The following is a 17949-nucleotide window of genomic DNA, read 5'->3' as shown; positions in this document are numbered from 1 at the left end:
TTTACTCTTACAGAATACAAAGACAAATGTAAGAAAGCTAAACAGTGTGTAAAACTAGCTAAACAAAAGTCATGGGAGGACTTTGGCAAGAATATAGAAAATAAATATCAAGAAGGTGGGAAAATATTCTAGAGGTTGTTGAAGAAGCTTAGGAATGGAGGAAAGAGTGCTGTAAAAGGAGTTAGAGATGATAAAGGTGACATGAAAATGGTAGAAAAAGATATCCTTGAAGTATGGAGTAAATACTTTGAAAAACTGCTAAATGAAACAAGCAGTGATGACAGCACAGTGATAAAAAAACACTGACCAGGCATGCAGTCAGGTATACATATCCATACTTGAAGTAGAAAAAGCCATCAAAGGCTTGAAATGTGGAAAGGCAGCAGGAGTAAATGATATTCGACCAGAAATGCTGAAGTATGGTGGTATGAAAGTCTTATAGTGGCTGCACTGCATAATTCAGAAAGCCTGGACAGAGGGACAAATTCCCGATGATTGGAGTAGAGCTCTCATAGTACCCATATATAAAAAGGGAAATAAAACTGAATGTGAGAATTACAGAGGTATTTCCCTACTAAGTGTTCCTGGCAAGATCTATGCAAGTATACTTGAGAAACGGTTGAGAAGAATTGTGGAAGAAAAGCTTGGTGAAGAACAAGCTGGATTCAGGCCAAATAGAGGCTGTCAGGATCAGATCTTCACTTTACAACAAATAGTCGAGAAAGCATGGGAATATAACAAAGATCTGTATTTAAGTTTTGTCGATTTGGAAAAGGCATATGACAAGGTGCCAAGAGAGAAGCTATTCAATACGCTACAGCATATGGTGTCAATGGGGCATTATATCAAGCAATACTTAGTCTTTATTTGAGTTGTAAGTCAGCACTTAGAATTGAAGAAAGTACAGGAAGATGGTTTAATGTTAAATCTGGTGTGAGATAAGGATGTACATTATCCCCTCTGTTATTCATTATCTATATGGATCACATTATGAAGGAAAGTGGTATTAAACCTGATATCAAAATTGGAGATGTTAATGTCAGCTCTTTGCTTTATGCGGATGATGTTATACTTCTAAATAAATCTGCTACAAGTCTGCAAGATTCTCTGACTAAATTGAATAGCTGTTGTAATAGATATGATATGAAGGTCAGCAATAAAAAGACAAAGACAATGAAAATAGACAGAATCATTGAAAATGTCAACTGTGTTGTGAACGGAGAACCTGTGGAATAAGTAAAACATTTCAGCTACTTAGGCACGATTTTTACTGAAGTTGGTAAATTAAATATAGAAATAGACAACAGAATCAGCAAAGCTGGTATGGTGGGAAGTCAATTGAATAAATTCATATGGAATAAGAGAGAAATTAGTCGGAATACGAAATTAGCTGTATACAAAACAGTGTTCAAACCAGTTTTAACTTATGGATCTGAGAGCTCGGTCAGAAGTAAAACACTTGACCAAAGACTAGCGACCGCAGATATGAGAGTCCTGAGAAAGATTAGAGGCGTGAACAGATGGCATCAATGGCAATATCATATTAAAAATGAGGATATTAGGAAAGAACTTGACATTGTCAGCATCCAGGAATGCATTAGCAGAGCTAATCTCAGGTGGTATGGTCACTTAAATAGAATGGGAGAGGAAAGATTAGCAAAACAAGTGTTCTCTGCCAGTTTGGCAGGAAAACGACCCAGAGGAAGACCAAGATATAGGTGGATTGATACGTTACAAAGTGCTTTAGAGGATAGAAATATAAGATCTGATGATGTTGGAGTCTTGACAAGTAACAGACTGATTTGGAGGAAAATTGTAGATAGGAAGTTAGTAATGATGTAATTTTTTCATGTAGTACTGTCATATCCTGTACACCCCTTGAGGGTACATGGCAGGAATTTGATGATGATGATTATTTATTAATACATAGATTATTAAAATTTATTTTGTAGTGGAGACTAAAGCAGAAGAACTACATGATGTTCAAGAAGCTGAAGTACCTGAGTCTGTAGATAAAATGATTACAAATAATGAAGATAAGAAAAAGAAAAAAAAGAAGCGTAAAAGTATACCAACTGTTCAGCCAGATGAAGAAATACAAGCAAAGGTAAGCACACTGAAGATATAAATATTGTTCTATTAATTCACTGAACTTGTCAGAGTGGTTTTTGTGTGCTACATTCTAGTTACATTAACTTTCCTAGTATCAATTCCATTACTGTTTGATTCATCTTTTTACATGTCTACTTTATATAAAATGCTATTGAAGTGAGATAAATTTGGATAATCACTCTGTTTATTACAAAAACATTGTTTTCAAACTTGCATGCTAATTGATTTTTATTATTCCTCATGAAAAGTTGGGAACCCAGCACATATATCATGAATGGACTGAGAGTAATTCATAACCTTGATTTAAAGGCCATTTAGATTTACTGATGTGATCTTTTCCATTTTATACTACTAAAATTCTTCAGTTGCTTCCAATTAATATTACAAGATGCAGTGGTGGATCTACATTTTAAACATTTTATAATTATGTAATTTTTCCTGCCTTGAAATCTAATAACATTTGCTTCATATTAATATTTTCTCATTTAAAAATTAATAAGAGACTGCCTGAATGTTGATATGGCACACTTGAAAGCTGCATAGTTTGTAGACCATGTAGTTTCCTCCTGAGTCAGCAGAAGTTGGGGATCAGAGTCCAGTTGGTTTTGGACTAACAAAAGTGGTTTTCCTCATTGCCAGGTGTATGAGACTACCACATCACTTATTGAGATTTGAAGTAACTTTATAAAAGTATTGATGTTCTATAGAACAGCATTCTTGAGTTGCATAATCTTAACATTGATGGTAATAGGTTGCCTAATGTTTCATGAGATTATTATTAAAAAATAATAATAATAAATCGAGATGGCATGTTCCCACAGAGGGCAATGGAAATGTTTTTTACCTATCTTCTGTTTATAGTAAATTAATAATTATGTTACGGTACTCACCATTGCCTTGCACGTGATGTTTTTATAACACTGAGTATAGCCAATAGAGCATTCCATTTATTCTTTGGAGATTCCTTGCAAATGGGAGTGTTTGAAAATGTTTTCATTTTTAATGTTTACATCATGAAAACCAAAAAGTTCAGCAGCTCATCAAGTAAAGGACCCACTCTAGCTTAAATATCTGAATACTTATATTTATATCTACCTTCAACACATTCACTGAAGACTCATTATAATACTCATCAGTAACCCATCCTGCTCATTGTCCATATACTATCAGAAGAACTTGGACCCCACATGCTTCCATGAGTTGCAAATTCTCTTGTCTCTGCTGTAAACTCTTCCCTCTGTTTCTTACACTTTAAAGATCACATATGCAAAATACAGTGTTTTAAGCCAGATATCGTCTTCCTTTTCTGTCACTGAATCTTTTCAACCCATTTCCACAGAATCCAGTTCACCATATCTGAACACAGTAGTGCAGATGTGGTCAGTCTTATCAAAAGCTTGTAAAGTGGCAGAATAGCTTCCTTATTCTTTTTAGGCTGGACTGATTTACCAAATGGTAAGCATACTGCTTTCTAACCACCAGCCTGTGAGTTGGAATCTAGCAAGAGATGAATTTTATTGTCCGTTTGGAGACCACTGCCCCCACTTATTGCAGGCTTGAAGTTTCTTGAAAAAGTTCCATGTTTAGTTTCTAGAACAGGATTTCTAGGTTATAAAAAATAAATCTTTAGCCCACCCACAGTATTCTAATATACTATAGGTTTACAACTTTTGGTGGGTGGAGTCGCATAAAAAAAAAAAAAAATAGCGTTAAGTCTTCTTGTCAAGTCAGATAACCGCAATGTTCAAGATTAACTAGCAATGTGGCCTCTAAACTTTACTCTCCAACCACCATCACATCCAGGTCTCCAGCTTCTCTGCCTGTAATATTCTCAGTCCAAAATACATAACTTGAATCTTAGTAGCATTAAACTCACATTTATTATCATTAAAATTCCTAAAACAATTCTACGGAACACTAAGTTATGTAATTTTTTTAAAAAACCTATCTGATGATTACCAACATTTGAGAAAAACTATGTCATTTATAACATAATAAATCTAAAAGCATGTTTCGAATACATATGGAAACATAATTACCATATTTTTCAGACCATAAGATGCACCTTTTTACATAAAAAAATCGACTTAAAATTGGGATGCGTCTTATGGTCCGAAGGTAACATTAAAATACGAATCTTTACACTGTACCGAAGCTGTTAGCGAAGTTCAATTACTGGCGCAATATGTTAATAAAATTAGTAAGCACGCCACTGAAGGTAGGTACCCAAGTTATCTCGCTGCATGTGGGTGAATCACCAATTTAGAGCGTCAATAGTCATTAATGTGTAAACATACGTGCTTTTGTACGGTTCATTTGAATTATTTTTTATAAGTCGTTAAAATTTTTATCTTAAAATTAGAAAAAATTAGCGTAAAACAAAAAAGACTTTCATATAACGTGAGTTATAAATTAAATGTAATAAATTATGCAAAACAATATGGAAACAGAGTAGAAGAAAGACATTTTGGTCCACCACCAACAGAAAAAATGGTTCGCGAGTGGAGAAAACAAGAGTAACAATTAAAACTGCTATGTAAACACAAGAAAACATTCCATTCGCACCTAGAAAAATTACCAGAATTAGAAGTACAAATGAAAAATTGGGTAACAAATCATCGAAACATGGTAATACTGTTTCTACGAAAATTATAATTTTTGAACGAAACAATGGGCAACTACTAATGGAATTTTGGATTTTTCCTGATCACCGTCTTGGTGCTTTAGATTTATGAAAAGACACGGGTTATGCATGCGCACAAAAACCACTCTAGCCCAAAAAATGCCTACTGACTATGAAGCTAAAATTATAGAATTCCATAGATTTGTCATATCAGCGAGAAAGAAATTTAACTTTGAGCTTAATCAAATTGTGAACATGGATGAAATTCCTCTAACTTTTGATGTTCCTTCAAATCGGACAGTAGATTCAAAAGGCACCAAATCAATAGAAAATAACCTGTTATTTAACGGTCAAAACAAGGTCACGGAAAAACTCGCCACACTTAGCTTGTTACGTGGACGGAACAAAACTATCCCCCATCTTAATCTTCAAGTGACAAATGTTACCAAGAAATGAAATTTCTCGTGGCATTATTATCCACGTTCAAGATAAAGGCTGGATGGACGAAACAGGAATGAAATTATGGATACAAAAGATATGGGCAAAACATCCAGGTGCATTGTTTAAAAAGCCTGTGATGTTAGTGTGGAATCAATTCAGAGTGCATGAAACAGAATCAACCAAAAAACTTCTAAAAGAAAACGAATACAGAATTAGCTGTCATCCTTGGAGGCCTTACAAGTCGATTACAAGCCTTTGATGGATCTATTAATAAACCATTCAAAAATTTTATGCGGGAAGAGTGGAACAAATGGATGACAAAGCCAAATCACAATGTTACAAGCAACAGGATGTATGAAACGGCCAACAATTTCAGAAGTATGTACCTGGATGAAAAATTCATGGGAAGCTGTGAAAGAAGAGGCGATTATAAAGTCATTTAAGAAATGCGGGATAAGTAATGTGATGGATGGTACCGAAGATGAAGCAGTTTTTGAAGGAAGTGACAACAATAGTTCAGACAAAAGTAATATGAACAGTGACATTAACAAGACCAGTGATAGTACCGAGAGTGGAGATGAACTGAATATTGCTAATACAAATGATTGTAACAATAAATAAAAATTAAGTAAGAATTTGTATAATAAGATTTTTTTTTTCTAAAAATTGTCTCATAAATTTGGGGTGCATCTTATCGTCTGAAAAATATGGTAATTAAATTGGAAGTAAACGATTAAAAGTGTATCATCATTGAACAAAGTTTTAATTTTTATTAAACAAATAAATAATATGATATGATTATGTTACTACTTACTTTTAATGAGATGGTTCAGCTTCTCAGCTCTTGCAGAGTTGCTAGATATCTGGCTCAATATTGGTCAACTTCAGTCGAAGATCAGCACACACACACACACACTAAGACAATTTCTGTATTTTGTTTTTATTTGAAGGAGCTATGAAAATCCTTTCTTGCAAAGATAGATTGTGGAAAACTGCATGACAATTTTCAATGCTGCTTCAGATAATTCTTGAAATTCACTTCTCACTGAAGGCGAGATTCAGAATCAAATCGAAGATCACAAAATTGCATTTTAATCCCACTGTCACTTGAAAGCTGAATTAACTGTTTTTTTTTTTTTTTTTTTTTTTTTTTTTTTTTTTTTTTTTTCCCCGATATCGAAAGGTCGTTCTTATGAGTGTAAGCTTGAAATGAATCGCAAACCCACAGAAATTTCTTATAAAAGTTATTCAGAAAATATGTTTCAAAATTCTGTTTCAGAGTTTTGAGATGATCACAAACCCTTTCCAGAAACTCAGAAACAAAAATATAATTTTCCACTAAAAAGGATTCCAATGTTGGAAAAGGTGCAAATTGTCTGTCTTTTACATAACACCAGTTTTTTCTCAAATGCTTTTATTTTGTCGTAGGCATCAAGAATAGTTAAAGAATTTCTATGAAGGGAGAGATTTAGTTCATTTAATTTTGAAAAAAATGTCTGAAAGATAGAATAGTGTTAATAACTATGCTTCTTCAACAAGGAGTGGTGCAAAATCAGAATTATGTTCATTTACAAACAATAAAACTTCGTGCCTTAATTGAAATAACCTTCTTAGTACTTTGCCCCTGGAAAGCCAGCGAATTTCAGAAAGAAGCAAAAGTTATATATATGTTCAGCTGCCCATTTCATCGCAGAGTACTGAAAATAACCTGTTATTTAACGGTCAAGTCTTAATAATATTAACTAGCTTTACAGCGTTGTATAGCATAGTTTTAAATTCTGGTGGCATTCCTTTGGAGGCTAACGCTTCTCCTCTGTATGAAACAGTATACTCAATTCATATCTGGAGCTACTTCCTTGACCTTAGAAACAACCTTAGTATGCCTGCCTGTAAGGGCAAGAACTCCATCCAGACAGAATCCCATACATTTTTCCCACTGAATCCCTTTGATCAGTTATTATTATGCGAATATCTTACATAGCATATTAATTCCACATCATTTGTAACATCAGTAGTCTCGTCTATTTGTAAAGCATAATAAGAGCTCTTCTTAACTCTTTCGATTAACTGAGATTCTATGTCACCTGCCATATCATTAATTCTGTGACCGACAGTGTCATTTGAAAGAGGAATCGAATCATCTTTTAGTAACTTGTTGCCAAACATAGTTTTTACCACATCTTTTATAGCTGGAAGTAGTAAATTTTCCCATCTGAATGAGGTTATATAGAATGAGATTTCCCTGTTTTTGCTATGCAAACTCAAGAGATATGATGTTTCCAGTGACTTGCTATTAATTGAAACTATATCTTTCCCATGATTTAATGTCTCTAAGCGTCACTGAAAAATTCAGTTGGCTTATTTTTCACATCACAATATTTAGTTTCTAAATGTCGTCGGAGTTTTGCAAGTTTCATGCTCTCGTTCGACAACACTTCAAAACATATTGGGGTTTCTGTTCACTTTTATCTCCACACCAAGTAAACCCGAATTCCAAATATGAATTATTATATTTCTTACTGTATTTTTTCTTTGAACTACTTTTTTCTTCTGCTTTAATAGTATCAGATTTACTCTCTGTTACAATACGTGTATCACAATTAGGGTTAGCATCGACTGTTTCATTTGCTTTTCTTTTCAAAGTCCTAGTTCTAAGCCACTTATCCATTATTAAAAAATGTTTCCAAAAAATATATAAATACTGGGGTAAACTCACGACACACTTTGTCCAAGTATCACTTAGCACTTCTGAAGATATCCATTGTCGCAGAGCACAGGTTGAGAAACACTGCTATAAAACCAGTTCTGTTCAGAACAGTCCATATCAGATATTTCGCTCATTGCCCCCCCCCCAACTTTGCATCATTAGATAGTTGGATATTATCCTCTAAACCAGTGTTTCTAAAACCATATTCTGCAAACATTTGTGAAATTTAGAATTTGTATTAGATAGTTTCCAAGAGGGGGGGAGACAGGTGATTGAGGAATGAGAAAAATATTATCAATTCAGAATCTACAATTCTTTCCCAACAAGATACAAGTTTGTAAATTCTTCTTTTATAAAACGTTTTGTCTTTAAAAGTAATAAACCTAACAACCTCTGCTTCAATCTCTGTTTTTTGCGGAACTGTCTATTTTGCATGCGATTGTCTGGTGCCAAGAAAATATGATAATTGCTTGGAGAAATGGCAGAAGAATATGGAGGATTAGGGAGTACTCTTATCCTAAAGCACAAATCTTCTCATGATAAGTTTTTCAGTATGAAGTTTTGTGTTGTCCTGTAAGAATAGCACTTTCTTCTGATTAACTAGTCTTGGCTGATGCTGAAGTAATGCATCCTGCACACGCTCGGGTTGCAGTGAGAAACTCGTAGTGGACAGTACCGGCTCCAGTCCACCGCACATGAGCATAGTTTTCTGGGGATGAAGCTGTTCCTTTTAAGTGTGCTTTACTACTGGATCGTTTGGTTACAACCAATGATAAGTTTGCTTCCTCTTAGAGTACAAGATCCATTTTTCATCACAAGTAATCCAAAAAGGCTTGTTTTTACGATGTGAAAGAAGTAAAGAACAAATTGATAGCATTTGAAGTTTGTTATCTGATAATGCATGTGGGACCCATTTGCTTAGCTTCTGTGATTTTCACAGTTGATGCAAGTGTAAACAAATTGTTTCACCGCTCATGTTAAACATTTGTGAAAGTTCTTGACATGTTAATCTTGAATTATTCTTAAAAAGTAATTACTCCAGACATAGGATATCCTTCTCTTCAGTTTTCATTTCACCTCTATCACTTTTGATTGCCTTTACAGTATTCTTTCCTCCATTTCTAAGCTTTTTTTAATAGGTCTCCAGAACATTTTGCCATCGTCCTGATATTTATTTTCTGTATTCTTACCAAAGTCTTCCCATGACTTGTTTAGCTACTTTTACATGTAGCTTAGCTTTTACATTTTTCTTTGTATTGTTTTAGGTCACCTGCTGACTCATTTGCTAGGAACTTTTGGTATGTTTTTTTCTTTTTTTAGGACTGCTTCTTTAACTTCTTATGTTCACCATGGAGTTCTTATTTTTCTATTCTTACTGACAACTTTACCACATACTGTCCTAGCTAAATCAATCAATGTCTTTCAGAGTGTGCCACTGAGACTCCAAAGTTTGATTCTTATTTTCAAGCTGCTTTAAATTTTCTTCAATAATGTTTATATAGTTGAGTCTTGTATAGTGTGCAGATTGAAAAGATAAAGTGAAACATGCCTTCTGAAATGTAAAAACTGATCAACTTTGATTCTTTTTTAAAACTTTCTTGCATACTGTTCTTTTCAATGAAATATCCATTTTTATCTAGCTTATCGCTAAGTAATTGTCACTTCCAATTTCAAAATCTCTCACTCTTCTATCCTGAACTAGCATGATGATATCACCATCACCAATGACATAGTTAACGAAGCCTTTTTTATTTCTTGTATCGTCTCTCCATGTGAGCTTGTGCACATCTTTATGCTGGAACATGGAATTATTAATACAAGCTAATTAAAATTTTTGACTCCTATTTGAAAACTACATGATCAGCATTTAAAACATTCACAACATTGAGTATCTAGTAGGAATCTGGTCACCTGCTTGCAAAATGCAAATGATGGATCACAGCATAATAACTTACTTTTAAGTGTATCTTTATACCAGATTAAAATTTGAGATGTTGAGTAAATGCATGAGTTTCTGCAGCCTTGCTTTATAGTAGTTGTTCATTGATGGATAGTGACTGTAGTAGGATCCTCCTGGATCAAAAGTGAATTCGGAGTTCACAAATCATTAATTTGGCTGAGGACATCAATTTCCTAGCTATACAAAAAAGAAATAGACTTTTAATAAATAATTATAATACTGTTTTTCCTGGGAATGACTGAAAGGTGTTTTGCAGATCTAGCTTTCATTAGAGAAATATTAAGCATTCTTTCCATCTTACATGTCTTAGAAACTGCAATGTAAGAAGTTTGGCAATGGACAGAACAGAATATAATTTCATTTTTAATGTTTAATAATTCATATATATTGCAATTTAATAAGAAGACATTTAAATTTGTGCAATGTTTTCTTTACAGAAGAAAAAGAAAATAACTAAATACGTAGATCATGACAGAGTTGAAGATAATGAAAACTGGTTCAAATCCTTCAGTCCCACTCGATTTTCACATCGAGATCATCCAATTGATTACACCAGAGAATTAGCTGAATACCGTGGTAGTCCATATAGCTCTCCTAGCAGGTCGCCTCGTGGTCCATATGATAGTCCTGGTTATAGTCCAGATTACAGAAGGTAAGTAATAAATAGATACTAAACATTAAAACACTGATATCTAGAATTTTTCATGTAATGAGAATATACAAAAATTATGTTGTTTTTTTTTAAAGTAGATGTCTGATATTATTGATCTAATATAAAATATAAAATTAAGAAAACTTTAAAATATCATAGAAGATATAATAAAAATATCACTAAAACAGCTTCATTTGCAATCAAAACTATTAAAAGAAAGGATAAGTCATCATGAGTTCCTGATAACTATCTTCAAGAAGTGGATAGAATACTGCATAATATATATATAATATATTTTTTTCAAATTAATCTTATTTGTTTGGTCTCCATTATTCCTATCTTGGAATACCTGTTTTTCTAACCTTTCATCTGCATTTTAAGTGACAATACCACCTTGAGCCTCCATAGCCCAGGTGGTTTCAATTGTGCTTTTCAGTTGGAAAGACCTGGATTCCAATCCCATCTAGGATATGAGGAACCTTTATCAGAACTTTTCAACTGAAAGTGAGTTAACCAGTCTCATATGGAGTCGGCAGGGTTTTTCATCCTGCATAAAAACTGGCCATAAGGACACACAAAATTAACATACGAAGTATACTTGTAGACATGGGACTAACCACCTTATCCTGGATTAAACAGTTATGGGTGCTTAAGGGTCTCATTAAGAACTATAGGAGAAGGTGGAGAAGAAGAAAACAGTACCATCTTAGATTTGTTCTATTCACAGATTCTTGAAAGCTGATTATGTCAGGTTTCTTTCAGTATCTTTATTTTTTAATATGATTTCATCATTGATACCATCTGTTTTTCCTTCTGCAAGACACAACAAACAGGACAATACATGCAATTTACTGACTAGCAGACTATATAGACTAATGGTCTATATAAAGAACCCCATGGTGGACACAAGAATTTAAAGAAGCATTAATTGAGTTTCTATGAATCCAAGTTACTTGGCCATGTCATGCCACTGAGCTTAGTGTGTCTAAGAAGAGGAAACTTAATATGGGCTATATGATGTCTCATTTGCACCAGGTAATGTTTAGAAAAGTTTTTTTCTTTAGTCACCTTATCACATACTTGTTCCAGACTTACAAAAATTTTAATACAGAGTCTTAGTATTTCTATAATACCTCAGTTGTTTGTTATAAAATTTGATTCTGATCACCCATATTTAGACTGTTCCTAGCTTCTTTTACTGAAGTTTTGTCTACAATTCTTACCTAGAACACTCAATAATGAGAAATTTCCTTGTAGTTCACACTTTTTTTTATCTGGGTACAACTATAAAAATCTCCATTTATCCATTATCTAGAATTCGACCTTCTGAACTGTGCAGGCCATAAATCTCTTTATATGAACATTCCTAGTGAAATATCATCCACTGTTGCTGTTTTACTCTTTTTTTTTTTTTTTCAGTAGTTCCATTTTGTTACTTTTGTGATATTTATCTTCTTCATATATTCTTTTTGTGACATGGGCAACTTCAAAATGGGGAAACGGATGGTGAAAATTATTTGTGCCTATAGTCCCACAGATGGTTCTTCTAAGGAAGAGGTGGAAGAATTTTTGAGTCATTAGAACAGGCAGCTGACATAAAGAAAATGGGAAAAAGTAGTCCTTGTTGGAGATCTAAACAGCAGAGTAGGAAATGAATCCCACTAGGCATATAGGAACATTTGGGGAAAATTTGGAGAAAAGGTGCAAAGCTAATAATATCAGTAAAGATGTGCACAAGTTCACATAGAGAGGAGACACAAGAAATAAGAAAAACCTCATTGACTACGTTATTTTTGATAGTGATATCTTCATGCTGGTTCAGGATACAAGAATGTACAGAGGATTTGAAATTGGAAGTGACCGTTACTTAATACTGAGCACGATAAAAATGTATATCACATTGAAAAGAACAGTATATAAGAAAGTTTTAAAAAGAATTAAAGTTGATCAGCTTTTACAGGTAAACTGTATACTTGACTGTACAAATATTATTGAAAAAAATTTGAAGCAGTTTGAAAACAAGAACCATACCTTGGAGTCTAAGTGGCATACTCTTAAGAAGACATTGATTGATTCAGCTAGGGAGGTATATGATAAAGTTGTCTGTAAGGATAGAAAAATAAGAACCCCATGGTGGACACAAGAACTTAAAGAAGCAGTTCTGGAAAAGAAGAACACATATGAAAAGTTCCTAGCAAATAAGTTGCTATTTGGGACTTATTTGCTAGGAGCAATGTGTAAAAGTAGCTAAACAAAAGTCTTGTGTGTGAAGTAACTTAATGTGACTGAGCTACTTGTATATAAAGGCTAATGACTTCACATCAATTGCCTTAGTATTTATCCCATAATACGAAACACATGCCCTTTCAGATGTGTATAATGCTATGCATAAAGGGAAGGGCCACTACCCAGACTGTTTTTTTTTTACTTGTACTGTTCCCCTCTAGCATTTAGTTCATATTTTTTTAAATCTATGTTATTCTACTTTGTTTTGTATTGTGAGTTCACTGAAATTATCAATAAATATCACATTGAAATATCTGAACTGTCTAATAAAATTCTTGTAGCTATGTGTTTGAAGATATTTTTTTTTACCTGCTAGGCTAATACTAATAACCAGGGCCAATGCTACCATTTAGGCAATCTAGGCAACTGCCTAGGGTGCAAGCCATAAAGGGGTGCAAAACTTCAAGCTATGCTTTATTCATACTTTACTAAAATATCAAAATTAAATAGTGATTTTTTTTTTCTTTTCTAAATCACTTAGGGAATTGAACAACGTAGATCCGAATATAAATTAAATTATACTTTAATAAATATCTCCGATATTTCGGCAACGTCACATTGCCATTTTCAAAAGGAACTTACAAAAAAGGCACATGCACGCAGGCACTACAACACAGTAACTGAGAATGAAGATATGAAGCTATCGTTCTCCTAGAAGTCCTGATGGTGCCCTCTGGCAGGCTTAGTAGGTGTTCTTGGCCGTTGGGCTGAAGGTCTGCTGATGTATGCCTCCCAAATTTGGGGCAGTCGCATACAACCAAATTTGTTGAGGTTTGGGGAGTTTCTTAGGGCTGAGGCTGATTCCATAAATAGTCTTTCGAATTTGTATTTGCTACGGTGTATTACTGTAGCTTTCTTCCACCGTATTCTGTGGCGTGTATCCAGAGCATGGTCTGCAAGACCAGAATAGCTGTACTTGTGAAACCGGATGTAGTCCTTGTGTTCAGAAATTCTGATATTCGCTGTCCTGCCTGTTTGGCCAAAGTACAACAGTTTACAACTGCAAGGGACCTGGTATACACCAGGTCCCTTGCAGTTGTAAAGGAAAAAGAATCAATACCTAAATCATATATCACTATTTATTCTCGTAGACAGGCTTATACGTTGGTTATGCATTTCTAAATCACTTAGGGAATTGAACAACGTAGATCCAAATATAAATTAAATTATACTTTAATAAATATCTCCGATATTTCGGCAACGTCACATTGCCATTTTCAAAAGGAACTTACAAAAAAGGCATGTGCATGCAGGTACTACAACAATTTAAAATTCAGTTAAGATAAATGTTTTAAAATATTAAATTTCGGTATTTTATAACTTTTTTTTTGTAAATGAATTATAACAGAGAATTTTCAAATTAATTAAAAAAGAAAATAAAAAAGGCCCTATTAATTTAACCTGAAAGACAATTTTATTTTGTTTAATGTCAATTAGAAACATTTTAGTTTATGAAATAAGGGGTGTACTTGTAAACTTTGCCTAGGGCGCAAACTAACCTGGCACCAACAGTGCTAATAACAAAAGGTTTCTACAAAAGAATGTGATGCTTTAAATATAAATATTTGTTGAAAATAAGATTAAAATATAACAAAAATGCAGCATAAAAATATTATGAATGACAATGTGGAATAGTAATTTTTAGTTTGGATAAACCATTTAGATATTTTCTCCATATATAGCTCAGCACAACTAATTGGAAATAAAGCTCTTGCCAAGTGTGCTGCAATATTTCCTTGAAAAACTTGAACAATATCATCTCTGGTTTTATCTCTTATAATAAAATCATGTTTAACACATTGATTGCAGACTACAGGATAATTCGTAACTGCCCATCTACATTATGGCACCTACTATGTGAGTTTTCTTGTTATTTATCAGCATACTATGAGATGATTCATAAAGCTGTGATGCAGTATTTTAATAGGGGAAATGGAAAAATTGTTATACAGATTAATTATAGTGAAATTGAGCTAAATACGTTTTACAAGTGAATAAATGAGAGACATAATGGAACAGATTTTTAAAATAAAGTCAAAAATGGCAAAAACAGACTTGTGTTAACATAATTTCAGTTCTTGTATGTTTAAATTATTGGTTCAAAGTTTCTAGACCCACAGAGGGAAGCGAGCATCTAACTCATTAGCAGTGACTGGCACCAAAGTCCTACTGACATCAACTCAAAGTTACCATATTTTTTTTGTAGGTGTAAGCTAATTTTTTCTTGGAGCTGATATACAATATAACTTGTGGAGAGATATCTTGTAGATGGAGTATATAAAAGAAGTATTCATCCATATGTCAACAGTGAGATAGTTCAGTTCTTGTGGTTTGCCAAAATGTTTGTAGCTACTGTGATGCAGTGAAAACAATATACAGTGGTACCTTGAGATACGAGTGCCCCAACATACGAGTTTTTTGAGATACTAGCCATCACTAGGTCGATTTTTTGCCTTGAGTTACGAGCCAGAATTTGAGATACGAGCCTGCTTCGGTGACCTCATAACCACCACTCTGCTCAGATTCCTGAGTCTTGCACGTCATTCAATTCACATGTTCACCGCAGAAGCATTTCTGTCGTATCGAGTTTTAATTTTGTGTTTTTTTTTTTTGTATATACAGTTAATTAGCTAATTTTTTTCGTATAACCATGAGTCCAAAGAAGGTGAGTGTAAAGAACAGTGGTGAGAAAAGGAAAAAGCTGATATCCATGGAATTAACGCGTGAGATAATAGACAAACATGAGCAAGGCGTAAGAGTAATAGACTTGGCAATGCAGTACGATTGCACTACTTTTACGATACGTACTATTCTGAAGCAGAAGGACTCGATAAAGGCTATAACTCCATCTAAGGGCATTAAAATTATTTCAAAGATATGCAACTCTGTCCATGAAAAGATGGAGAACCTGCTGATTTTTTGGTTGACAGGGAAGCAGCTCGCAGGAGATACTGTGACAGAGACTATAATTTGCAAGAAGGCATGAGCCATTTATGCAGATTTGCTGCAGCAGACCCCAGATACTTCAGTACACGAGGCTTCACAAGAGCAGTTTAAAGCCAGTCGTGGGTGGTTCGAAAATTTCCGAAAAAGGACCGCATTCACTCCGTTGTCAGGCATGGTGAGGCAGCGAGCTCTGATTCTAAGGCAGCTGAGGAATTTATAAAAATCTTTGCTGAATTGATCGAAGCCAAAGGATACATCCCCCAACAAGTTTTCAACTGTGACGTGACAGGGCTCTTCTAGAAGAAGATGCCAAGCAAAACTTACATAACTGCAGAAGAAAAGAAGATGCCAGGTCACAAGCCCATGAAGGATAGGGTGACCCTCGCACTGTGTGCAAATGCGAGTGGCGACTGCAAGATCAAGCCGCTGCTCGTATACCACTCAGAAAACCCCAGAGCCTTCAAGACACATAAGGTTTTAAAAGAAAAACTGCAGGTTATGTGGAGGGCAAACCCAAAGGCATGGGTCAGCAGGCAGTTTTTTGTGCAGTGGGTCAACTTGGTCTTTGGTCCTGCCATTAAGGAATACCTCGAGGTCAATGACTTACCCCTGCAAGCCCTTCTCATCCTTGACAATGCTCCTGCCCACCCACCAAACCTTGAGGACGACATCCTCGAGGAGTTCAGCTTTATAAAGGTTCTCTACTTTCCACCCAACACCACCCCTATCCTCCAGTCCATGGACCAACAGGTGATCTCGAATTTCAAGAAACTTTTTACCAAACACATGTTTCGATGCTGCTTTGAGGTTACGGAGAGCAGAAACCTCATCCTTCAAGAGTTCTGGAAGGACCACTACAACATTTCGTATGCCTCAAAATTACTGATATGGCCTGGCAGGGTGTTACAAAAAGGACCTTGACCTCTGCATGGAAAAAGCTGTGGCTGAAAGGGATTTGAAGGATTTAGACCTGAACAGGAAGTGCTGGAGGAGATTGTGTCCATGAGCCTGGAGGTGGATGAGGGAGACATCGAAGACCTTGTCGCTGCACATTTTGAGGAACTGACGACGGAGGAGTTGGCGGAACTACACACGCAGCAACAACGGAGGTTCTGCAGGAGATTGGTACAACTGCAGAGGAGGTTATCTCTTCAAGTGAAATAAAGAAAGTGTTGGCAATGTGGGAAAAAGTTTCAGACTTTATTGGAAAGAAACACCCTGAAAAAGTTGCAACTGGTCGTGCAGCGGCGCTATTTGATGACACTTGCCTAACTCATTTCAGAAACATTCTAAAAGGGAGGAAGAAACAAAGCTCCTTGGACAGGTTTCTATTGAAATACCCTGCGGATGAAAGTGACGAAAGCATGGTAAAAACGAAAAAACTAGTGAAGAAGAAAATTAAGTTAAGCAAAAGTGAAGTGAAAGAAAAAATTAATACAATACGCTAATCGGCTCGGCCAACATCTGTTTATTTCTTTAGATTCTCTTTTACATGTATGTATGTATGTACAGTATTTGGTTTTATTTTGTTTGTATACAATATTTGTTCATTATAAATACATTATTATAAAAAAATTGGAGTGGTTTTTTGGGGGCTGGTACAAATTAATCTCATTTTAATTCATTTCAATGGGGAAAATTGATTTGAGATACGAGCATTTTGACTTAGGAGCTCGGTCATGGAATGAATTAAACTCGTATATCAAGGTACCACTGTATATATATTTTATTATCATCATCATCAAATAGTACTACATGAAAAACTTACATAATTACTAACTTCCTATCTACAATTTTCTTCCAAATCAATCTGTTACCTTTCAAGACTCCAACATTGTCAGATCTTATATTTCTGTCTTCTAAGGCACTTTTTACTGCATCAATCCACCTATATCTTGGTCTTCCTCTGGGTCTTTTTCCTGCTAAAACAGAACACTTGTTTTGCTAATCTTTCCTCTCCCATTCTGCTTAAGTGATGTACAACCTGAGATTAGCTCTGCTAACACATTCCTAAATGCTGACAATGCCAAGCTCTTTCCTGATATCCTCGTTTTTAATATGATATTGCCATTGATGCCATCTGTTCATGCCCCTAATCTTTCTCAGGACTCTCATATATGTGGTCTCTAGTCTTTGGTCAAGTATTTTATTTCTAACCCAGCTCTCATATCCATAAGTTAAAATTGAATTTAACTTATGAATACTGTCTATACTGTGAATTT

The 17949-nt window shown here is 34.7% G+C and overlaps 1 protein-coding gene across 1 annotated transcript in view; it reads left to right on the top strand.

Annotated features, from left to right (window-relative positions):
• Positions 1 to 17949, top strand: part of LOC150096664 (uncharacterized) — a 111663-nt gene that overhangs the window by 44062 nt on the left and 49652 nt on the right. Inside the window, exons 3-4 of the mRNA XM_090408289.1 lie at positions 1953 to 2107; positions 10281 to 10495. Of these exons, the coding sequence (XP_090264415.1) occupies positions 1953 to 2107; positions 10281 to 10495 (370 nt within the window). The remainder of the gene's footprint in view (positions 1 to 1952; positions 2108 to 10280; positions 10496 to 17949) is intronic.

The sequence above is a fragment of the Typopeltis vanoorti genome, chromosome 18 (assembly GCF_054136105.1).
Source record: "Typopeltis vanoorti isolate ZY-2024b chromosome 18, IOZ_Tvanoo_1.0, whole genome shotgun sequence".
Lineage (NCBI taxonomy): Eukaryota > Metazoa > Arthropoda > Arachnida > Uropygi > Thelyphonidae > Typopeltis > Typopeltis vanoorti.
This window is presented reverse-complemented; position numbering and strand designations above follow the sequence as displayed.